The 25,567-nt window shown below is 39.3% G+C and overlaps 1 protein-coding gene across 1 annotated transcript; it reads right to left on the bottom strand.

Annotated features, from left to right (window-relative positions):
- Window positions 1–557: 557 nt before the first annotated feature.
- On the bottom strand, window positions 558–18,624 carry LOC148036885 (uncharacterized). The gene is made up of 4 exons (XM_087675806.1): window positions 18,346–18,624; window positions 1,604–1,751; window positions 1,203–1,511; window positions 558–1,064 (listed from the first exon to the last, which is right to left on the bottom strand). The coding sequence occupies exons 1-4, from the start codon at window positions 18,397–18,399 to the stop codon at window positions 883–885; spliced, it is 693 nt and encodes a 230-aa protein (XP_087531932.1). The 5' UTR covers window positions 18,400–18,624; the 3' UTR covers window positions 558–882.
- Window positions 18,625–25,567: the final 6,943 nt, after the last annotated feature.

The raw sequence follows: 25,567 nt of genomic DNA on the forward strand, positions 1-25,567 counted from the left end.
CTTGTACGGCGACTTTTACTACTTTTGTAGATGCTAGCAATACTTGCAAAATTTTTATTAAAGCTAGTGTTGTTTGCAATTAATTGTAACTATGTTGTTTCACTCATTTGATATCTTGTAGGTACAACTCTTCCAATGGTTTAAGGCCATATACCCCTCAAATAAAAATGCACCTATGTACATTTAAGTATATTAAGCCAAATTAAAGGACAAGTACACTTATTGTGGTCCATAATACAAATGTATTTTCTCAAGGACTCAACCAACCAAAGGTGATATCACAATTTTGGATCTCATGAAGCTAATTGCAATTGCAAGTGTCAAGTATCTATATACACGAACATTTTGTGCAATTGTACATGTTCCCAACGTGCATAACCAAGTGTTACAGGAAGCGACATAGTTTGAAATGCATTGTGGATAAATGTGATTGCGGTCAAAGAAACTTGCAATTTATCCTCACGAGTTGAAAGATAATACAAAATAGATGTCATTGAAACTCATTGAAGATGTGACAAGTAATGCAAAAAGTGGGAAGACGAGTAAAGAGAAAGGACTTAACAACAAATATGGATGAGCTAGTTGGTTTTGCAAAAATACAAATAGTTATATACACACAAAGACCTCCCATTAACTTTCTATTCACAAGCTTAGTTCTTTGTTTTTCTATGTGTGCGCATGCACATGCGCACGTGTGTGTGCGTGCGTGCGTGCGTGCGTGTGTGTGTGTGTGTGTGTGTGTGTGTGTGTGTGTGTGTGTGATTTTAGATATTTATAAATATTATGAGGTTATTATAAATATCTAAAGATTATGGTGCGGTTTGAATGAAGGCACTCACCCTCTTTGAACCACCAACCCATGATCCCAAAGGCTAAGAAGGGTCAGGCCTTGATTGTTGTCATCATAAAACTGTGAGATTTCCCATCGTCTGAAGTCCAAGTCCCTTGCATGACCAGAACCTTTTCCCCCTCGCATATAACGCCCTCATAGCTTGCAACCACCCGTTTATACTGTTTCAGAAAGCCAACTGCCACCACTGATTCACCTCTACGGCAGTGATTACCTGATATGCAAACATTATGTGGAAAAAGGCTTATCAGAATTTCCACTTTGTCTCTGCAGAAATCAATGCCACTCCTGGAACTGATCTATTTGATCCAAACAGCATCGCCCATTTGGGCAAAAAAACTTAATTACTCACCTAAAACTGTGTAGCTTCCCATACGATCAATACCCCCACCATACAACCTTCCTTCACTTGTGAAAACCAGGTCAACAGTAGACTGCTGTCTTCCTGTCTTTCTTTGTTCCTGCTGCTGCCTCCACTCCTGCAGGTAGCCTGTCACAGGAGGTCTTTCTAGGATCTCAAAGTAAAACCTATCTCGGGCTCCACTGAGACTCCATTGCCCTTCAATAGTATTATTTGCTTCTGACCTCTGACCCTCATATTGCACAATGTGTCTCCCTAAATAATGCTTGACCAGGATTAGCTCCCTTTCCTCAGTAGAACCTGTACTTGTTTCGAAAACAATCAAAAAGCATGTTGTCTCTAGCAGATGCATGAGCATGTAAAACCATACAGATTACTGCCACTAACCACACCTTGCCATGTAAATAAGCCGAGAAGATCGCACCCATAGCCATACACCCTGTTATCAGATGCCTGAAAGATCTCAGTTTGCATGTCTCCTATCATACTTCCTTGCAGCCAAAATCCTTGCCAGCGTTGAACCTCTCCAGCATATGCACCCTACAAATGAACACATAATATCTCAGTTTTCATGTCTCCTGTCACACTTCCTTGAACCCAATATCCTTGCCGGCATTGAACCTCTCCAGCATATGCAGCCTATAACAACCCCCCTCCCCCACACACACACACGTGCTCTCTCTCTCTCTCTCTCTCTCTCTCTCTCTCTCTCTCTCTCCAAAAAAAACACGAATACATGCATGTGTGCATACACACTCGCACATGAAATGTTATGAGAACCTCTACAAAAAGGCCAAAGTCACTCATAAGATCAGAAGTTACATGGCATCTGATGATGCAATGTTTTCTCTTTTTTTTGTTGTTTTGTTTCTCTATGGCAGTCCTCCACCAGTCATTGCCACAACTAGTCTCTTCCTCTCTGCTCTGCCCATCTTCAACGCTTAGCCTGTCAATACCTGCAGTAAAATGCACGGGCACACACTCTCTCTGTTCCCCCATCCAGAACAAAAAAAAAAAAAAAAACAAAAAATCTCACTTCTTTTTTTACACCTATACTAAATGATAATGCAGAATGTAGGAATTGAACCCAAGACCTAGTCACCACACATTCTACATCCATTTGCTCTGTGTGTGTGTGTGTGTGTGTGTGTGTGTGTGTGGGCACATGCGCACGTGTATGCGTGCACAAGCCAGCCTCTACTCTGCACATTTCTACAATCCAGCCTGTTAATATCCCTTTCATTAGAAACCACCCTTGTGCCCAATGCTAGAGGCAAGAAAAAATGTGGGTTCCCAACCTAAACAGTACATATTGGAGGCACTGGATGTCAAAGGATGACGTACCAGCGAGACAGTAGGGTTTGCGGGTAGGAACACGGAGTGAACTCGGCAAACATGGAGAACAAAAGAGAAGAGAGAAGAAACTCTGATGAATGGAATGATGAAGATCTAAATCATGGAGTGAATGTGATACAAGGGAACAAGGGTGCCGCAGCACAAGGAAGATGATAAAGACAGCCACGAACCACGAACCACAATGTCCTCTTGAAGGGGTGTGAGGGTAGTGGAGAGGTTGGAGAGAAGGGGTGACGGACTGAATGAATCAACCGCAAGGAATGAATGAGAGTGGCCTTTAAATAGGCACAGTCAGTCTAGGCTGGTGCCCCTTTTTGGGGCTGCAAACCCTAAACGCAAAACGCAAAAACGCAAACTGCGGGTGAACGCAATGTCCTCCTAAAGGAGTGTGAGGGTAGTGGAGAGGTTGGAGAGAATGGGTGATGGACTAAATGAATCAGCCGCAAGGAATGAATGAGAGAGTGGCCTATAAATAGACACAGTCAGTCTAGGCTGGCGCCCCTTTTTGGGGCTGCAAACCCTAAACGCAAACCCTAAACACAAAACGCAAAAACGCAAACTGCGGGTGAAGGGTGAAGGGTTTCTCAACACCCCCTTTCAGGCCCAAAAAGAGGAACAAGAGAAGAGTGAGGTGGAGATGCAATGCTACATGCTGAAGAATGCTCATGCAACAAGTGCCACTTGGACAGTGTCCCTCCTAGGGAAATTGTTCACTTGCCCAAGCGCCCTAGTACAAAGATGATAAAAACATGCAATGCAGAGGAGGAGTGTTGGACTTTGTATGGTGCCAAGAACCATAAGGATATTCCCGTACTCAATCTCGAGAGGTGGCTCCATGCTAACCAAGTGACCAAGGCAAGAAGAGAAGAGGAGGAAGAAGATGTGGAGGATCCCTAAGATCCAAGATTTCCACCGGAAAGGTAACCTGCAGTAAAGAACAGTAGACAGAGTGAACTGGAAAACCCGAAACTCAACCTCAGGAGAGAAGCCACTAGCTCCGTGCATCCATGCTGGAAGGAATACGAAGGCTTCGTCACCAAGTCGCGGCTGAACCTCCGAGGTCTCGATCTAGGTGGTACCTAAAGATCCTCGGTATCAGTAGAAGAGATGATTGGTCGAAGACAACCACCCCAAGAAAGTAGAGGATGGGTGAAGAATTTCATGTGGAGTAGGTTCCCCCTCTGAGGTGGGAGGTGGAGGGGCCCCCGCCGAAGTCAAAGAAGTAGATGCCCCCTCTGAGGGCAAAGAAATAATATCCCCCTCTGAAGTAGATAGGGAATCCAAAAAGTCATGGATCATGGACTCCGAAATGTTTGATGACGAAAGAAGTGCCGCCGGTCATGCCGAAGAAGGTATCTAGGGTGCCAAAGAGCTCCCAGAGGTAGCCTCTCGAACCTGAGTAGTCGAGGGTGAGGAAGGGTGGGGCTCAGAATGAGCAAGAGGTGGGCAACAGTCGTTGTCTCTCAGTGGAGCAGACTGGGTAGCCGAAAAAGAGGAAGGAGTCGAGCAGCCACTGTCTCTCGAAGGAGTACACTGATGAGAAGACAATATCAAACAATCACTGTCTCTCGATGGAGCGGACTACAAAGCCGTAGGTCATGGAAGCCACTTTACCTGAAAATAAGTGGGAGAAGACTGCCACTGGCATTGAGACGATCTCCAGGAGGTCGTAGCGCCAATCGATCCTCCATGTGCTCGAAAGGACTTAGTGTGCATCGAATACGTCTTATTGCCTTGAGCATAGTACTCTGATAGCCAATGCAGAACGAGCTATGTGGCCCAAAAGGGAGAGGTGGCACAAGAAATGCCTAGTGGAAGACGCATATACTCTGGGGGGGGTGAGGAGCAAAGGTCAAAGTTGGCAAGCATCAGTGGTGTATCCGATGATGCCACAGTAGGAGCACCCAGTAGTCTGGTCATCTGTTGGTAAAGAAGCCATGGGTACCAATGTGCCTTGATGAAGAAGGAAGAGTCAGCCACCATGAATCACGAACCGCAATGTCCGCCTCAAGGGATGTGAGGGGAGTGTAAAGCATAAACCGCAATGTCCGCCTCAAGGGGTGGGAGGGTAGTGGAAGGACTGAAAGTGAGCTGCGAGTGGGAGGAGGATGCGACCAACGGTAAGAGGTTACAACCAGTAGAAAAACGCAGGTGAGGAGAGATAAAGACTAAAAACGCAGGCAAGACAGCCTGTAAGAGAGCGAAAAACTAAAAACGTAAGTAGAACAGCTTGTAGGAGAGAAAGACTAAAAACGCAGGCAACAAGAGAGAGAAAGGCTAAAAACGCAGGCATGACAGCCTGCACGAGAGAGAAAGACTAAAAACGTAGGAAAACACAACAGCAGCAATTAAAATGCTGAAATCAGCTCCGAATAGTGTGTGATAGGCTGGAAACAGGCGCCAGACTGTTGTAGACAACAATGGCCAGCTTGGACCGCGATCTCCTCCGTGTTTGGGATGTGGGTAACAAGCTGAAATACCTGAAATCTGCAAAAACGAGATTTTGATACAGCAGAAGAATAAAATATAGTGGATGTCGAACCCGCCACCGGTCTTTGCCTTCACTGGAGTGGAGGATCTTTGCCGCTGTTTGAGCACATCCAGCTCTAATACCATGTCAAAAGATGACGTACCAGCGAGATAGTAGTGTTTGCAAGGAGGAACACAGAGTGAACTCCGCAAACATGGAGAACAGAAGAGAAGAGAAAAGGAACTCTGATGAATGGAATGATGAAGATCTGAATCATGGAGCGAATGTGATACAAGGGAACAAGGGTGCCACCCACAAAGAAGATGATGAAGACAGCCACGAACCACGAACCGCAATGTCCTCCTGAAGGGGTATGAGGGTAGTGGAGAGATTGAAGAGAAGGGGTGACGGACTGAATGAATCAACCGTGAGGAATGAATGAGAGAGTGGTCTATAAATAGGCACAATCAGTCTAGGATGGCACCCCTTTTTGGGGCTGCAAACCCTAAACGCAAAAACGCAAACTACGGGTGAAGGGTGAAGGGTTTCTCAACACTGGATACCATCCATGTGGAGCTAGAGAAAACAAGTTGTCGGACAATGTGCTCACCAAGTGCACCCAGGACTTCCTCTACAAAGTCTTGGGAATCCAACAGAATACTACAGAGGTGGAGAATACCTCTTAATAGTAGAAAGCAATACCTTGGAGTATGAGTGCATAAAAGAGAAAGACTGTCATAGATATGGATAGCCCCCACCTTGGAGGATTTGAAAGCAAAAATCAATGAGGATGTGGCTACCATCAAAGAGGAGATGGAAAAGAAATTGAACAAGGCCAAGGAGACTAAGAATGGACGAATGTGTTAGCAGTCGTGTGTCTTGCATAGTCATCTCCTACATGTGAGCCTCAGTCTTAATCAAATGGGAACATCAAGAGCTCTGATGCTCAATATGTCATGTGCTTTGACAAAGGAGGCAGCTCTGTTTAGAGCATGCATTTCTTTTTTAGTTGGTTTTAGGTGTGTTGACATTGGCTAGTTTCTTCCAGCCTATGCATTTCTTTTTCAGTTGTTTGGACTATGTTCACGCAAGGCTATATGAGGCTATCAGAATTTTTTATTTTCACCAGCATTTCCTGCATTAAATAATGCAGGTCAGCCAGCATTAAATGCTTGGCCTGATACTGTTGTCCAGTTTCAGCAACCTTTGGCTATAAATAGCCATCACCCAGTTGTTGGTGGCCATTAACTTCTGCAAAGTTTCAAAACACTCCAACATTCAAGGATTCTTCTGTGTCTTCTAGATGCTACCTTTGTATTCAGCTTTCATTCAAAGTTCATTGCAGATTTTCTTCTTCCTTTCTCTTCTTTTATTGCGGTCTTTCTCTTCCCTTCTCTTTCCATGTTTGTGTTTCTCCTCCATTACGCACACTCACATGGTATCAAAACCAAAGTGAGGACTCAAGAGGTTTTATGAAAAGAAGACCACACTCAGCTTGTTGTTTGGAGCAAATCTATTGCGAAGAACACATATTTTCTACCTTTTTCGAGCCTTCTACGAAGTGTCCACGGCATCTGCAACTTCTCTTCGCAAGGTGTAGCTGATTTCCCTTCCATTCGGGCAGCCCCACAACAAAACACAAAAGCTTTTTATGTGCTTACAGGTTTATTTCCAAAATCCATTGGATTGGCACTTCCATAATGGCCTTGCATTTGCATTCGTTGCCTCGTAGATACCAACTATTTTGCTTCATTAGCATCTTTGGGAGCCTCAAGTGAAGACTGTGTGCACCTTGTTATCCCGAAGGTGTGGAAGATAACTTCTTCTTCTTGCACTTGTTGTCCTTCAACAAAGCATTCAAAAATCGAGTGAACTGAGGATCCTTTGCCAATTTAAGAAAGAGATTTGTTGCTGTCCTCATTTGATTCTTGAATTGGTCATCAAAATCCTCTTCACTTTGCTGGTCATCAGCCTCATTACACCTTGAAGGCTCTGCATCTTACCCAACAGTAACATTTTCAGCTTGCTGTCCATGGTCTAAGCCTTGTCCAAGATTAGGCATTGCATTTCCTTCTTTCCCATGTGAGCATTTGTACTAAGAGGCATCATCACTACTTGATTCCATCTCATTGTATGAAGACAATCAGCACTAGCATAAAGCTTTGACTTACAATCAAGTGCCTTGAACCCACCAAATCAAGGGATTGAGTGGTATCGCGATAATAGAACCGTGAAACCAATCTTCCTTCTCCGATAGGGTGGTAATTCCCTGATCAAGCACTTAATTACCGCAATTAACAATAAACATAATTAAAATGCACACTTTACCTTTAAAATTTTTGGACAATGGATACCATGTTGGTCCCAAAACTAGCGCCCCTTTCAGTAATTTCTTCAATTGCCAATGGATGTATTACAAGCCGAGATTCCACAATCTCTTTGGCTCATCCAAAAGCCCTTTGCCGGTCCAATAATCAGCAAACAAATTGGGCCAAATGCCCCTTGAATTTCACCTACGACTTGCTCTAAATTGAACCCCAACTAGCCAAATGCTACCCCAAATTTACAATGGATGGCAAGGCAACTAAAATCCTTGATAATTCATTCACAAATTTTAGGTGCTGATTTGCCTTTTCCTGTTGGCGCAAGTCCCCATGTGGCTACTAAATCCTAATTTCTGCAGAAATTTTAGGATTTGCAATAGAAATCCCTCTACTATCCACCAAATATGGCTGAGATCTACTCCAAATGACTGAGAAATGCTGAAATCTCTTGAGAATGGGCTAGAATAGATGAGAGAATGCCAAAGAGAGAGAATTCAAAGTTTTCATGTGGAAAAACCCCTAAATTTGCCTGTAGTCTACACCAATCAGCATTTAATACTATCGCCTATTGTGTAATAACTCCGCTCATGCTGGTATTAGAGGTTCACCGTTTGAGACTATGTATGGTTATAAGGTGCACTTACCTGCAGTCATTTTCAGCGAGAAGCTCAACCCTCATGGAAAAGAAAAATTGAAAAGAATGCATATCCTTTTTCAGCAATGTAAGATGAATCTTAGAAAAGCTCAAGATCTGTAAACGCCCCGAACAACGTAGTATGCTTAACAATTATGATATTCGCTTGTCTTCGAGATTTAATATAAAAGAGAATGAACACTTAAAGCTGAAAATGAAAATTACTCACAAAATTATAGGCATGAAAATGTAAAAGTAATGGAGACAAGATTGAGGGTTGAAGATGGGCAACCCCCCCCCGAAGGAATGTATTTCTGCTCAACCCAAGTCCCTTAGGGAAGAGCTCTGTTACAATCAACCTGAGAGTGAGGAGAAGTAATTCTCACTCTCACAAGATCATCCAAAGATGTACAAACACACATGCATTATCTATTATACAATGATAAGAACTAATTTCTTTACAGTATGAGAGAAGAAAGAGGGAAAATCAACCTTTTTTCATCGTTGAACAGTAGTACATGGATAGGGCTTGCTTCTTGTTGCTAAAATGGAAGAAAGAGCTTGAGAAGGAGGTGCTGTAATGAATTTACAGGCTTGTTGTCCTGTAAAACAGCAGTGATAGAAGAGGGAATATGGAGGAATTTGATAATGGAGAAGTGGGGGATGATGATGGGGATGGATGGAGCCAGTTTCTGGCTATCTGTGGGTGCTGTACATCAGTTTACAACAAAGAAAAATGATGCTGAATGAAGAAAAACGAGCTCTTATTTATAGGAGAGGGAAGAGCTAGTACAAAAAGGGAAAGTGGAGTAGCACAAGACAAGTGTCCAACCACATGTCATGAGATGTGACAAGTGGTGGGACACTTGGAAACTTGTGTGACAAGTGTTAAGACACTTGTCTCTTCTCTATGGCCTTCCTTTTTGGGCTGAATACTGTCAAGAATAGAAACAACCAAATTTAGTAAGCACAGTCAGAGTACAGAACTTACTATTTTTAGAATGACATCCCTATTTTTTAGGACTAGCATTTTTAGGCTAATTCGAGGCTCCTAAAATTTAGGGATCTCCTAAAATTTAGGGACCCCCCCAATATGGATGTCATATGAAAGCTTTTTCCGTGTACATCGCAAAAACGGTATCAGAATCTTCATGTGACTTTCCTATGCAAAGAAATGTGCATTTCAAGCTTTCAGACCACGCATGCACATTATACAAGCATTTCATGATCATGCCATCTTGTTGATTGTAACTGTCTGTTCTGGTGGATCTAGCCCACACTTCAAGGCATCAATCTTTTCTATGTGCGAGTCTAACCCTGATATGCGTGAGTTCTGGTCACAGGCATCCAATCGGGCCATACAGGTGGAAGTGTGAACTATCTTTTCTCTAACCCACCGCGTGGGTCCACCATAACCTGTGACCACTCATCAGTGGCCAGCTCCAATGCACTTTTCTTTATATCTAATTAGTGCAAAGGAAATAAATTTAATAAATCATTATATAGACAAATTAATAAAAAAGGATACAAATTCTGTTTCTATAGAGTTGTGACAGCCCTCTGGTTTTTATTCAACTGTCCTCAGCTGAAAAGCTTCTTGATATGGCTGAAGAATGTTTGGGTAATCCTTCATGAATTTTTCATCTACCCACTGTGCATCTGTTGTGGGTAGATTCTTGAATTTTAGTAAGAATTTTCGTGTCACAAGGCCACTTCATGTGGCTCGATCCTTGTGAAACAAAATCTGTTCAGGTTCCAAGAGTTGCTCTGTTTCTTCAACTTTTGGGGAATCTTCAGTAATGGGTTCCTTTGGTTCTGGTCCTATGTAAGGTTTTAGCAAACTTACATGAAAAGCATTGTGTATTTTCCAATGAGCAAGAAGCTCAAGTCGATAAGAAACTTCATTTATTTTCTCAATCACTTTGAAGGGTCCAAAGTATCTACTTGAGAGCTTTGGAAAAGATGAATTTTGACTGGAACCTTGTTTGAGCCTGCTTTTATCAAACTTTAGCAAGACATATTGACCTTTTTCAAAAGCCAAAGGTCTTTTTCGTTTATTTGCTTGCTTCTTTTGTCGCTCTTGGGCAACTTTGATAATGGCTCGAACTTTATCCATTGCTGTTTTTAAATCTGAAGCAAACTCATCAGCAACAAAAATCTTATCTTTAGTGCGAATAATTGGAGGAGGAATCACTTTACCTTGTACTATTTCATTTGGAGCTTTCCCTGTGGATGAGTGCACTGTATTGTTGTAAGCAAACTCCAATAATGGAAGATATTTCTCCCATTGTGACTTATGTTCACTAACATAAGCTTTCAACATATCCAAAAGAGTAAGATTCATCACCTCTGTTTGGCCGTCAGTTTGAGGATGAAAAGCTGAGGAGAACTTTAAAGAGGTTCCCAAATTCTCAAATAAAGTACGCCAAAAGTTACTTGTGAATTTGGAGTCTCTATCTGAAATGATCTCAGAAGGCATACCATGTAATCTGAAGATATGTTGAATGAAAAGTCTTGCAGCTTGTGCGGATTTCAATGTTTTATGACATGGAATAAAATGTGATTGTTTGCTGAATCTATCAATTATGACCCAAATCGTATCATGACCTTGAGGTGTTCTTGGAATACCTGAGATGAAATCCATTGTGATAGATTCCCATGGATCTTTGGGCACTGGAAGAGGTTGCAACAATCCTGGAATCTTCTACCTATCATACTTGGATTTTTGGCATACCAGACAAGCCTCAATGAAGTTATGAGTATCTCTTCATAATGTTGCCCAATAAAAGTAGCGCTCAATTGCACTTAGAGTGGCTGCCCTCCCTCTATGCCCTGCATAAGGGGGTTCATGACTTTCTTTAAGCACCTTCAGTCGAACAAGAAGAGTGACACAAAGGCGATTGTTCATGAGAAGGTAACCGTCTTTGATGGAATAATCTGGATGAGAACCTCCTTGTTGTAAATTTGACCAAATTGCTGCAAAATCAGTATCTTCTTCATAAGTATTCTTCATCGTTTGAAAATCTTCATGATGAGCCACTGTAATAGTTGCAATGCGAGGCACTCTAGAAAGTGCATCAGCAACTACATTTTGTTTCCCTGGAGTGTACATAATTTGAAAATGAAACATAGACAAGAAATTTTCCCATTTTGCATGTTTCTCCTGCAAATGCTTTTGAGTCTTGAAATACTTCAAGCTTTGATGATCAGTTTTAATAAGGAATTCATTGCCTAAAAGATAATGTTTCCATATCTTTAAAGCATGAACCACTGCTAAGAGCTCCTCTTCATAAATGTCATACCTTTTCTCCACATCATTTAGACGGCGGCTTTCAAAGGCAACGGCATGGCCTTCTTGATTTAGCACCGCACCAATACAATCACCGCAAGCATCTGCTTCCACCACAAATGGTTTTACCAGATCTGGAATGATAAGAACAGGTCCAGAAGTAAGAGTTGTTTTCAGCCTTGTGAAGGCTGCCTTCTCTTTTTCCTTCCATTGGAAAGAGATCTTATTCTTTGTAAGGTCATGAAGTGGAGAAGCCATATGTGCAAAATGCTTGATGAAGCGGCGGTAATAAGAGCATAAGCCAAGAAACGATCGCACCTCATGTACATCATGAAGATGAGGCCATTCTTGGATTATCCTGATCTTTTCAGGATCCATCTGAATCCCTTCAGAAGAGATGACATGCCCAAGGTAATTTATTTTATGCATGAAAAATTCACTCTTTTTACCATTTACCAAGAGTTGATTTTGTTGAAGTAATTGTAGAACAATTTCTAAGTGTTGATGATGCTCCTCTTCATTCTTGCTAAAGACAAGAATATCATCAAAGAAAGTATCGACATATTGTCGATGCTCTCTAAAGATGAGCTCCATCATTCGATTAAAGGTGGCTGGTGCATTGGTTAATCCGAAAGGAACCACCAAGAATTCATATAGACCGTATGAAGTGCGAAAAGCAGTTTTGTGTACATCTTGTGGTATTACCCTAATTTGATGATAACCACTCTTTAGATCAATGCGGCTGAAAACTTTTGAGCCTCCTAGACGATCCAAAATGCCGTCAATTCTAGGAATAGGAAACCGATTCTTCACGGTGATTTTGTTGAGGGCTCGATAATCAATACACATCCTGAATGTGCCATCTTTCTTTTGAACAAGAAGAACCGGTGAACAAAATGGTGAGCTACTTGGCCTAATTAGCCCACGGTTGAGTAGGTCTTTGACTTGCTTTCTAATTTCTTCTTGTTGAGGACGGCTCACACGGTATGGTGCTATATTAGGAGGAGAACTGCCCGGGATAATATCAATATGATGGTCTTCTGGCCTTTCTGGGGAAAGCTGATAAGGAAGATCTTCTGAAAAACAATCTTTATACTTTTCCAAGAGCTGAAGTCGCTCTTGGTTTTCAGCATTCATATTATCTTTTACATCAGTGACATAAAGCAAACAACATTGAACACAATCCTTAATTGCTCTAGAGACTTGCATATGGCTTACCATAGATATAGTGTCTCCAGAAACTCCAGCTTGGATCTCGTACTTATTGCCTTTGTTGGTGAGTTCTACCTTCTTTTTCTGAGAGAAGATGGTTGAATCTACTCTATGATTCCAAGGCATGCCAAGAATCACATCGTAACCATCAAAGTCTCCGATACAAAAGGTATCTTCATCACTGTAACCTTGAATTTGAAACTTGAGCTTGCCAATGTAAGGTGTCACAATCTTCACAGTGTCACTTTCATCAGCATTTAAAGCTTAGCGAACTTCTGCCGGAGTATCCATCTCTTCATTCTTTAATCCAAGCTCTTTAGCTAATTGCAAGGAAATGATATTTTCATTCGCCCCAAGATCTATCAAGAATAGTGCTTGCTTACCTTGCAACTGTCCCCAAGCTTTTAATAATTTGCACGTCTCTGGAGGGTGAGTTGTGTTTGCAACTACATCACTGATAGCATTGATTTTCACTGGCGACTTAGGCTTGTTGTCAGAAACCTTGCTTTGTCCCTTGTTTGGACATTGCTTCGCTATGTGGCCTGTTTGTCCACATTTAAAGCACTTCCCTTCTTTCATGAAGAGTTGCTTTTCTTCTTCTGAAAGTTGCTTTGCTTGTGGGTATAGATTGGAGCGAAATTGAGGAGCATTAGGAGGTGCATAGGGCTTCATCTTCTTTTGATTTGATGGCTGTTTTTGCCGCTGTTTTTGTCCTTCATTTGGGGCTGAATACTCCTCATCATCAGCTACTCTCTTCTTATCATTCTTTTGGAATGATTTGTTGCCATTGTGCTCCATTTCCCATGTCTCAGCATGGTCAATGAGTTCCCTGAGACTAGAACAATAATAATGATTAAGAGCAGTACAAAGTTTAAAATGCAAACCTCCTTGAAACTTCCTAAGCTTTTCCGAACTGCTGATCTTCTTGAAATGTTGGACCTTCAAAAGTAGCTCCCAAAATCTCTTGGTATAGTTACAAAGTGACTCATTTTTCCTTTGTCAAAGCCGATCCCATTCCATTTTTACATCTCTTTTGAAATGAACAGGAAAAAATTGGCTTTGTATCATGCGAACAAAGGACCGCCATGATTTTGGGTCAGCATGATCATATTCCAAACCCGTCCACCAAGTATGGGCTAAGTCGGTTAAATGTAAAGCTGCAAACTTAATCTTTTCTTTTTCTTTATACTTTTCACAACTATACAAAATTTGAAATTGACGAATAAACTTCAAAAGAAGATCAGGATTTCGGGAACCATCATACATATTGAACTTGATATTCTTTTCAAGTTGAGATAGTGACTTAGTCTTCTTCTTCTTCTTCTTATGCCTTCGTCCATGCCCGGATCTTAAGGTTGAAGATGATGAAGTGCTTGATGGGGATGAAGATGGAGACGAGGGTGAAGAATATCGACGCCTTTGACGATGATGAGGTCTTCCACGAGAAGGGTGTGACTCTTCGTCACTAGAAGAGGGTCCATCAGAGTAGGCGCCAGATGACTTTGAAGAAGATGATGAGCTTCGACGCGATCTCTTTCTTTGTCTTGAAGTAGAATGGGACTGCCTCTTAGAAGTAGTTGGACTTCTTGATCGGCTCCTTTCATTGGTATGGCTTTGTCTCCTTGAAGCAGATGGGCTTCTTTCCTTGAATTCTTTGGGATTCTCAACTTTTTTTAGTTTGAGAAGTTAGTCACGAATTTGTTAATTCTCCTCTCTAAGACTTTGAATGGCTTGAAGGATAGCACTCGACTGATCCATTGAGATTCTTAAGAAAAAAAATATGCTCAAGCACTCAATGCAAAGGCTGAAAACAAACAAACTTATAATTGTAAGCACTAATACCACTGTAAACACCCCGAACAACGTAGTATACTTAACAATTATGATATTCGCTTGTTTTCGAGATTTAATATAAAAGAGGATGAACACTTAAAGCTGAAAATGAAAATTACTCACAAAATTACAGCCATGAAAATGTAAAAGTAATGAAGACAAGATTGAGGGTTGAAGATGGGCAACCCCCCCCCGAAGGAATGTATTTCTGCTCAACCCAAGTCCCTTAGGAAAAAGCTCAGTTACAATCAACCTGAGAATGAGGAGAAGTAATTCTCACTCTCACAAGATCATGTAAAGATATACAAATACACATGCATTATCTATTATGCAATGATAAGAACTGATTTCTTTACAGTATGAGAGAAAAAAGAGGGGAAATCAGCCTTTCTTCATCGTTGAACAGTAGTACATGGATAGGGCTTGCTTCTTGTTGCTAAAATGGAAGAAAGAGCTTGAGAAGGAGGTGCTGTAATGAATTTACAAGCTTGTTGTCCTGTAAAACAGTAGTGATAGAAAAGGGAATATGGAGGAATTTGATAATGGAGAAGTGGGGGATGATGATGGGGATGGATGGGGCCAGTTTCTGGCTATCTGTGGGTGTTGTACATCAGTTTACAGCAAAGAAAAATGATGCTGAATGAAGAAAAACGAGCTCTTATTTATAGGAGAGGGAAGAGCTAGTACAAAAGGAGAAAGTGGAGTAGCACAAGACAAGTGTCCAGCCACATGTCATGAGATGTGACAAGTGGTGGGACACTTGGAAACTTGTGTGACAAGTGTCTTGTCTCTTCTCTATGGCCTTCCTTTTTGGGTTGAATATTGTCAAGAATAGAAACAACCAAATTTAGTAAGCACAGTCAGAGTACAGAACTTACTATTTTTAGAATGACATCACTATTTTTTAGGACTAGCATTTTTAGGCTAATTCGAGGCTCCTAAAATTTAAGCACCTCCTAAAATTTAGGGATCTCCTAAAATTTAGAGACCCCCCCAATATGGATGTCATATGAAAGCTTTTTCCGTGTACATCACAAAAACGGTATCAGAATCTTCATGTGACTTTCCTATGCAAAGAAATGTGCATTTCAAGCTTTCAGCCCATACATGCACATTATACAAGCATTTCATGATCATGCCATCTTGTTGATTGTAACTGTCTGTTCTGGTGAATCTAGCCCACACTTCAAGGCATTAATCTTTTCTGTATGCGAGTCTAACCCTGATATGCATGAGTTCTGGTCACAGGCATTCAATCGGACCATATAGGTGGAAGTGTGAACTATCTTTTCTTTAACCCACCGCGTAGGTCCACCATAACCTGTGACCACTCATCAGTGGCCAGCTCCAATGCACTTTTCTTTATATCTAATTAGTGCAAAGAAAATAAATTTAATAAATTATTATATAGACAAATTAATGAAAAATGATATAAATTCTGTTTCTATAGAGTTGTAACAAGATCAAATGAAAATGTATACTGATGAGAAAAGGTGACCTTTAGAATTCCATCAAGGAGAGTTGGTTTTGCTGAAAGTACCCAAGTCTCATTACTCTACTTTGAATAATGGATCCACTAACAAACTTGCTCACAAGTTTTATATACCCCAGGATCTTAAAGTGTATCAGAGACTTGGCACATAGATTGGAACTACCCTCTTCTAGTAAGATTCATAATGTGTTTCATATCAGCCAGCTCAAACCCTTTTATGATACTCAGGTGGAAATAGATGATGAGAAAAGAGACAAAAGAACACAAAAATCTATAGTCAATGAATGCTGAAATGAAGAGGACAAATGTACAAGAGCTGTTGACATATCTCCTTGAGCCGAATCTCTCCCACCAACACCTACTGAAAAGCAAGGAAGGAGGGGAGGCAGCCAATGGGGCATAAATAGCCCAAATAAAGGGCCAAAATATATGCAGTATGCAGTTGGCCAGCAAAAACTGACCAACCTGATCAGCAACCAACCGACAACATCATAAATGCATAAAATAATCTGCGCTGACCAGCCTGCCTTCCACATGGCATAGTCGTCTGCCCAGAAAGGTGCCCATACACTATGACTGCTGGAAATCCCCACAAACTAGCTGAAAAAATGTGTAATGCCCTCCAACAATACCTTTGAGAGAACTAACTATACCAATAGTAGCTTGAGAATTGCTAGTCTAGGGGATGACTGATCTCTAGCAGCCTTATGCTTCTTCTAGTTAAATACTTTTGCTTTTGCCACATTACAATGCAATTGAGGACAAATGCAAGGATTACAAAGGGAAGATCCATCATGGGGATGTGTATTTTAATGCTTAGCTTTTGGCATTATTAACTTGTCCACATGTGAGGTGCACGGATAAAGTGCAAGTTAGTTAAGTCACGGTGACAGGTCCAAAATCCCAGGCTGCGAGACAATAACAAAAAGTTACATTAAGTTATGTTGGATAGGTACTTGTAGGTGCCTAGTCTCAATTTTGGCCTAGAGCATTAAATGGGCCTTTGAAATGACCAATGGTGTCATGTGGCCTAAGCAAAGAATTAAACATTTATTGCTAGATTAAGGCCAAGTGAAAGTTTCAATAACTTTCAAGTTCAAAAGGCTAAGCACATTAAATGTGAATTAGACACAAGCCTATGGGCAAGGCCAAGAGAATAATTAGTTTCCAACAATTAACTAATTGTTGAAAATTAAGTCTAGAGACTAAGTTCCACTTTGCGAAGTGTACCACGTAGCAACTAAGGGAAGAAACATACCATGTAAACTAGATAGGTCACTAGCCAAGGCCTAGAGAAGGGCATTCTAGAGTTGGCAATTGTGTTGTTCAGGCCGATTCCAGCTGGCTGAGGCCTAGAGAGGGGCATACTAGAGTTGGCAACTATGTTGTTCAGGCTGATTTCAGCCAAGAAAGGAAAGTTCTAGAGTCTTCACCATTGGCAGCCATCAAGAGGTCAATTGACTAGCACATGACAGCATCCTAAGCATCAGAAAGAATAGACAACAGCAGTTTGGGGCTAGCAACAATAGTTTGGGGCCTCTAGGCAACAGGCAACCTGATCTTTAGCTTCGAAATCAGTAGGAAACTACTGTTTGAGCCACATTCTAGGGATAGATTGCTGAATTTTCTCTCTCCTCAACCGTCTCTCATTTTCTTTGACAATCCCTCAACAATTCTCTAATTTTCACACCCATTGAAATTAGAAGCATAGCAAAAATTAGGGTTTCTCAGCCATCTCACGAACCTGCCCATTGATTGAAGCCCCGGCTATTAGAACAGCAGTTGAAATAGAAGAATTTGCAGCTAATCTGAAGGGGAATGCTAATGTACAGTTACAGGTGTTCTTGGATCAATCAGTGCTCACACTATAGCCAAATCTAGGGCCACATTGATCTTGACGCTGCCGCTCATTTGTGATAGCCCCTTGTATACAAATTTGAAGAGAGATCAGCCCATATCTCAGTGCCCTTTGTATTGAAATTTGAAGAGACAGATCAGTTCATATCTCAATATACATTGAATTGGAGCAATACAATTTTTTGCGTGTTTGATCCAGGTAAGCCTGCATCCTCCATGATGATAGAGTAAGAATCTGCTCTTTGTGAGTAGCAATCACTCCTCTTGCCAATCTAAGATGAATGTTTCCCTCTGGGGAAGAGACTGATCCAAGTCTTAAAAGAGATAAGAGCATTATTGGCCTTGCTCGATCAATTGGAGCCAACAACGAATCTAACGGAATCTGTTGTCTGTGCTTCTGGATCAGTCGGTGGCAAGCTGTTCTTAAAGAAAAACAAATCTGAAGCCTGAATCTGCAGCTTATGTGAAGCTTGCCAAAACACAGTCATGTCTTCAAATCAAGACATTCCCTCTGTGCGGCACCAGAACGCCTCCGTTATAGTCGTCCATTCAAATGCCCCCTCCTCTCTCTCTCTCTCTGTGCATCCACGGAGCCCTCCTCTGTGTACATTTATTTATCAATCGATGAGGAAAACTCAAACTCTGAGAATCAGGACACAAGACGCACCTGAAAGCTGTCCGTGCTCGAATTTTCGTTTGAGAAGTCCGCTACACTTGCCATAGCAAACAAAAGAAGCAGGTGATGGGCTGACCGCTAAAACGAAGGAGCGACGGAGTCACAATTGCCCGCCTGCTCTCTAGACAGGAGTTTATGTAGGTAGTTTGACCTTCCGCAGGAGAAAGCTGACTTGCGATGTGAAAGGCTACCTTGAATTTGAAAATCTAGATATACGCAAAAATCCTGAATGTGGTGCTCCTCGTTGCTCTACCGCTTCCCTCCTCCCCCCCCCCCCCCCCCAGTGGCACCGCACCCTTTCTCTCTCTCTCTCTCTTGTTGTGTCTTGAGAGAATCGATGTTGCATCACTATTTTGTGTGTATGTGTAGAGAGTGAGTGTGTGGGGTAGCATTTAAATCTCTCTCTCTCTCTCTCTCTCTCTCTCTCTCCAACACTAAATCGAGTCTGTGAATCTGCAGCGTTGAATTGAGCTTGCTAATCATCAAGAATTCACACATTCAAAGCTTATAATTGGTACGAATGGTCATTTAATTTCCAATGTCTTTAAAGCTTTGAATTGTTTTCTACAGCACCTTGGTTTTGTTGTGAGAGAGAGAAAGAGAGAGAAGCGCCATAGTAGGTGGTTCTCTCTTCAATTATTATTTCTATAAGAGTACTTCTATCATGGATTATGCAATCCATGTGTTATTGGATCCCAAACCCTTGTTCATGCACCTAGCCACCAGCAAGAACAATGGCTTCCATATCATGCCTAGTGAGGTGTATACATGGCAATCATGGAAGCTTGATTGCAAGCTCTAGGAGGTGCAAGTTCACCCTAGAGTCCCTCTACCACCATCTCCCCACGACACTCGATACCACCACTATCATTGAGGACCACAAGGAAAATCAAGTTGATGAAGTCTCTTCTAACTTGAGGGCATGGCATTTCAAATCTTGTGATTTGGTAGCACATGTGCTATTTGCAAAAAAATTTATAAGGGGAAGCGGGGGGGGGGGGGGGGGGGGGGGGGGGTTGTTACTCTAGTTATATATAAGGCCTAGCTCCCACAAAATTATATTTACATTTGGACGTCCACACACATAGAATTAATAATTATATATTGTATAAGTTTGTATGTATCCATATGTATTTTGTTTTTAGTTAGTATGTAAAACCCCTTTAATTATGTATTATTTGTTCATGTACTATATTCATCTCATCTACAAGATATACAATCATGTGTATGCATGTACATAATAGTGTTGAATGGAGTGCATATTAGTGTTAAATGGAATTTTCTCTCTATTTATATAGTAGTTTTTGTTTGTTAGTTGTTTTTTGAAATGCGATTTTGTGTTTATGCATATGCAACATATAAAAATTGATTGCCACAAAATCAGCTTTTGTGATTATAGAAATTGATTTTTGAACATGTTATTGGTTCCTTAAATTGTAAATACAAAAAAAAAAAGAGTGATATCATGAATCAAGAACAAAGCTACAAGTTATGAAGTATTCTTATATAATATATGTCCACACAAGGTAGGACCTATTCATTATATGATGAACTTGTTTTGCAACCTTTCATTGAATATCCTAAAGGAGACTATCCTAAGTAGAAAGAATGAAGGGTGATATTCTTTACTTCAACATATTTATTAATTTTAATAAAGTTGTATTATTTATATGTATGCTAAAATCTCATGTAGTAATTAATATAACTTTATTAAAATATGTATACTTGTAGGATCATTTCAATATTAGATCGTGTATTTACACTTCTAGCTAAAGGGGGTAAAATTTTTCATCTTTTTTCTTATGAGTTTGATTTTTCTTCTGTTGTTAAAATTTTTAATTATTAAAACATGACATGATGGCACAAATGTAAACAATGCAAACATTGAACATGAACAACAAAAACAAACTACACTTTTTCAGAAAAGCAAAAAAAAAAAAAAAACTATATGAACTTCACTTATATTCCTCATCGATCATCCTCCTCCTCTTATATTAGTGCCAGATCTATGTTAACATCACCCCGTACACTTGCTCACATTATATCCAATTTCCTTCATTATACAAATTAATCATCAAGTTGTTAGTGTAGAATCGAGAGTGTATATAGATAATTATTAGTTTAGTATCAAATTCTTGAATTGTTGTTAGTGTCAAATTTATTAGTCACTCATCTTTAGATATTAATTGATTGTTAGTTGTTAGTTTTTCAATTGATTATTGCTACCCTCAAACAATTGATTACTATATTTGTTAATTAATAATAGTTGCCATCACATAGTGATTAGTGTTACTGCCACACATGATCAACTTAGCTATTAATTAGTTAATTAGCACCACATATGATCATATTACCATCACATATAATTAGTAATCAACTTAGTAATTAATTAAATAATTACTAGTTGGTAAACCTGTCATTAGCTTAGTCGATTAATTATTTAATTTAATAATTTTATAATTTATTTAATTAGTTGATAAATTAACTCATTTAGCTATTAGCTAATTTAATTAATTATCATGTTATTAGATAATTAATAAATATCAATTATCTATTTAAGTTAATTAGTATGTTGTTAGATAATTAGCAACTAGTTAATTAGTAATTACTTTAATATTATTAGAAATATCTAATTATGTTACTTAATTAATTAATAATCAATTATTTAATTAGTATATTATTAAATTAATTAGTTTACTTATTGTAAGGAATCAAATTCATTATATATTTCTTATAATTGAGAATTTTAAATATTAATAATTTATTATTAATTAACTAATTATTATTTATATTAATAATTTTATTTAAATATTGTTAGCTAATTAGTAAATAATTAGCACTTATAAGAAACTAATTTGATTAATAGTTCTTAATTATTCTTTATTATTAAGCATTTTAATTATTATTTTAAATTTTTATTAATTATTTATTTATAAATTATATTAGAATTAGATTATGCTTATTTATTAGTTATTAGTTTGTTGAATAAATAAATAATTACTTATTAGTTATAGTTAAAGATAAATATATTGTCATGATTCTAGTAGTTGTTTTAGCTTTCAATTGATGAATTAGTTATTGGTAACCTATGGATCAATTAATTGATAACATGTTTAATTAAATATATAATAATAGCAACAATAATAATGTATCCAACTATGTTGGATATTGATGAAATTGAGATTAATACATTAATTAAACGTAATAGTTAGTGATTATTAGTTAATTTCAAGACTACTTTTGTCAGTATAATTAGTTATTATCAAGTATTGCTAGGCACTCTGTGCATAGCTTCTCCCAAAGCTTTGCACTTTTGGTGCATCACACCAAAGTTTAATATTTGTAATACTTAGCATAGTTTGCATCCTAATGCACATGTCATGTGGCAAGACAATTCATGGGTAGTTAAATTACAAAAAAATCAACCATGAGAGACCTCAATAGTACAAGGGAATAAAGCTATAGTGACACCTAGTTGCAATTCTTTTTATCGGCATCGCTATCAGCCTCGATATAAGCATCCCTATATAGTGACCTCAATCATGACAATTATAGTGACACTATACTATGGAAAAAAATCCAAAATAGTCATCATGGTAACAAATCATGAATGTTTTGAATTTGAGAGAGAGAGAGAGAGAGAGAGAGAGAGAGAGAGAGAGAGAGAGAGAGAGAGAGAGAGAGAGAGAGAGAGAGAGAGAGAGAGAGAGAGAGAAGCTTGAAAAGAAGAGCAGGGGGAGTGCGAAGGAAATCACAAGGAAGAAGGAAAAGGAGAAGATCGCAAAGAAGAGCTTCAAGAGGTAGCGAACATATGTCTTCAAGCCTAGAGATAAGCCCTTTCCTCTTTCCTTTGTACATAGTTATTTATATGGGGAGAGAGAGAGAGAGAGAGAGAGAGAGAGAGAGAGAGAGAGAGAGAGAGAGAGAGAGAGAGAGAGAGAGAGAGAGAGATGCACACACAAAGAGGCGGTACGAGAGAGAGACAAAGAGAGAGAGGGAGGGAGAGATGTAGATGGAAAGAGAGGGAGAGAGATCTCTCTCTCACCCTCTCTTTCCATCTCTCTCTCTTCCTTTCTTTCCATTTCTCTCTCCCTCCCTCTATCTCATGGAGAGAGAGAGAGAGAGACGGGGGAAGGGAAAGAGAGAGGAGCGATGGAAAGAAAAGGAGAGAGAGAGAGAGAGAGAGAGAGAGAGAGAGAGAGAGGGAGGGAGGGAGCGAGGGAGGGAGGGAGGGAGGGAGGGAGAGGGAGAGGAAGGGAGGAAGATCAAGAAAGATGGAGAGAGAGAGAGAGAGAGAGAGAGAGAGAGAGAGAGAGAGAGAGAGAGAGAGAGAGAGAGAGAGGGGGGGAGGGAGGGAGGGAGGAAGAGAGAACAAATGGAAAGAGAGGGAGCTTTAGATGGGTAGAATCTTCACCCTTGCTCTTCTATTCATAGAGAGAAATAAAAGGGGTATATTTGTACTTATCCATCTCATGGTTGTAGAAGCTAAGAATTGAAAGAACATGCTTGCCTCTTTGAGTCTAGTGAGGAGGGCCTTGGTAGTAAGGCTCGAGTGGAGCTCATGTGGCATTATCATGTTTGAGAGAGGACTTATTGTAAAGACGTTTTGCTGAAATTTTATTAGATAATTCTAACCTACAATGGGTACCAATATTTTATTAAAGTTATTCCATATGTTCAGGGCTTATTAACGTATGGAATCATTAGTCTAAAAGATCACTACCTGTTGTAGATTGAGAATATCTAATAGAAATTTCCAGAATATATTTTTAAGCAAAGTTTGAAAATGTAATGATAATGCAACATAAGCAACATTTGAGTCTTGCTTCAAGACTCTCACCATAATACTCAAAGGCCAATACAGTCTTTGATATACTCAGCTTGTAGATGAGATTGCCATCTAAACGAGCTTAGATACTCATTTTGGCACATGCATGTCACCATTTCCTTATGGGAGGCCCTCTCTTGTTGGAGGATAGTTATACATGGTTGAACAAGATAGTAAACTTTACAATTATTCATCTAAATGCACGTCCCTTCTTGAACATCTTCTAATTCACTACCTTATTGTAGCTTCTACAAAAAATACAAGATAAATTATGTTGTTTTCCTATCATTAACAATAATTATAAAGTGGATTTAAAGGTTTGTAGAAAGGGTCTTACATTTTGATTGACCTTTGTAAATACTTATCTTCTTTTACTAGATATGACCTAAGACCATCAACAATAAGGTGATTATAGAAGGAAGTAATTATATGTGCTTGTAACTTTGAGTTGTTAGGATTTAGTTGGATAATAAATCCCAAGTGAGAGCATGGAGAGAGAGAGAGAGAGAGAGAGAGAGAGAGAGAGAGAGAGAGAGAGAGAGAGAGAGAGAGAGAGAGAGAGAGAGAGAGAGAGAGAGAGAGAGAGAGAGAGAGAGAGAGAGAGAGAGAGAGAGAGAGAGAGAGAGAGAGAGATGTGGGAGGAGAGGGAGATGGTGCCTCATTTATGAGGTTTTGGTTGTTTATGCAAGCCAACATTATTATTATTATTATTATTTAGCTAGTCAATCTCATGCATATTTGGCATAATTCTATGCATATATATTCAACAAAATATTGTACATGAAGGAAGATACGTATGGTAAGAAGCAAAAACTTATGCTCACCCCATACATGATGCACACATTGTCTCACCAGGAGATCCAAATCTTCATCCAGAATGAGCACTTCTTGGGAAGAAAGCCCCACATGTGCAAATAAGTCATGCACATTAGGATTTGGTAGCTTTTAGTCCTAAAATGTTGTATATAAGTCAAAGTTGGGCTTCTTGTAAAGTAATCTTCCAACTATAATATTAAAAAACTATTTTATCAATCTTTTGCCCTTCAACTTTTTGTTGTGTCAAGAAATATGTTATTGTGTGTATATTTTAATACAAAATGGATTACGTTTGTATAAATGCACAATATTATGCAATGACGAGTAAAAATTACTATGATTCTCACCCATTTTTCCCCTTGCACAACCATCACTATTAGCGTCACTAATTTTACTCCAACTACTGCTATTTGCATTGCTAATTTACTATAATCGTCACTAATAATAGTATTGCTAATAGTAATATTAATAATGATAGTTCTATGGCAAGGTTGATAGCGATGATGATTTTTTTAAATGCTAGACTGCGAGTGTTGCTAAACGCCTTGCTATAGGCCCAATATATTGTAGTGTAAAGTTTGTGTTACAGAAGTATTTATGTATTTAGTACCATATCTTTATACCTGTATAAACATGTTCTATAACTATGCTGCAATATTTTAAAAAAGTTACTTTGATTCTAGGATATATCTAAATCAAAACCAAGAATGTTGTTCAAATTCATAAATATAAATTTAACATATAGATATGCTTGTATACAAATATATTAAAAATGCCCCTACATAGACTGATACTAAAATATCAAATTATATTAGTGTATAATACAATTTTGTGTATCTCGACCATACGAAAAGATATCTGAATTAAAAATATACATGTTTTGGATAATATAGATTAATATCCCATATCAATTATTTAAAAATAGCTTCCTCTTCCAAAGTATAGTTCTATTTGGTAATATTTCAATGACTTGTAATTTCTTGACTTTTGTATCTAAAAAGAAATCAATATCATTATCCACATAGCTCATATAAAAGAATGCGAAGCTATGGCATGCCCATTATGGTCAGGTGAGTTTTGGCAGTCTGATGACAATTCAACATTATTAGATGGTGGATGCCTTACCTCTTGTTGAGACCCCACCTCCCCATGCATGTGAGGGATGTAGTTTGGAAAAGATGTATCATTTTGCATTCAAAAAGGATGGTGAAGTGCATGTTCTTAGGGCAAAATCTGATAGATTAATGCACTTTAAACACTTGATTGCAAAGCTAGAGGCCAAAACAAGTTTAAAAGTGCAAATACTTTGCACAAATCGAGGCGGGGAATACATGTCTCATGCATGTGAGACATTTTTACTTGACAATGGTATCATACATTAGGCCATTATGAGGATGACATCAATCAACATAATGGCGTGGTTGAAAGGAAAACTTGAACACTCATGGAGATGACTAGATGCATGTAAAAATCTAAGGGGTTGCCATATAAATTTTGGCTTGAGGGCCTTCAGTGTGCTAATCATGTGTTGAATTGTACACCTACAAAGGCATTGAAAACTATCACTCC

This window comes from Lygodium microphyllum, chromosome 4 (genome assembly GCF_053477565.2).
Source record: "Lygodium microphyllum isolate KBCC chromosome 4, Lygodium_microphyllum_v1.1.10, whole genome shotgun sequence".
Classification (NCBI taxonomy): domain Eukaryota; kingdom Viridiplantae; phylum Streptophyta; class Polypodiopsida; order Schizaeales; family Lygodiaceae; genus Lygodium; species Lygodium microphyllum.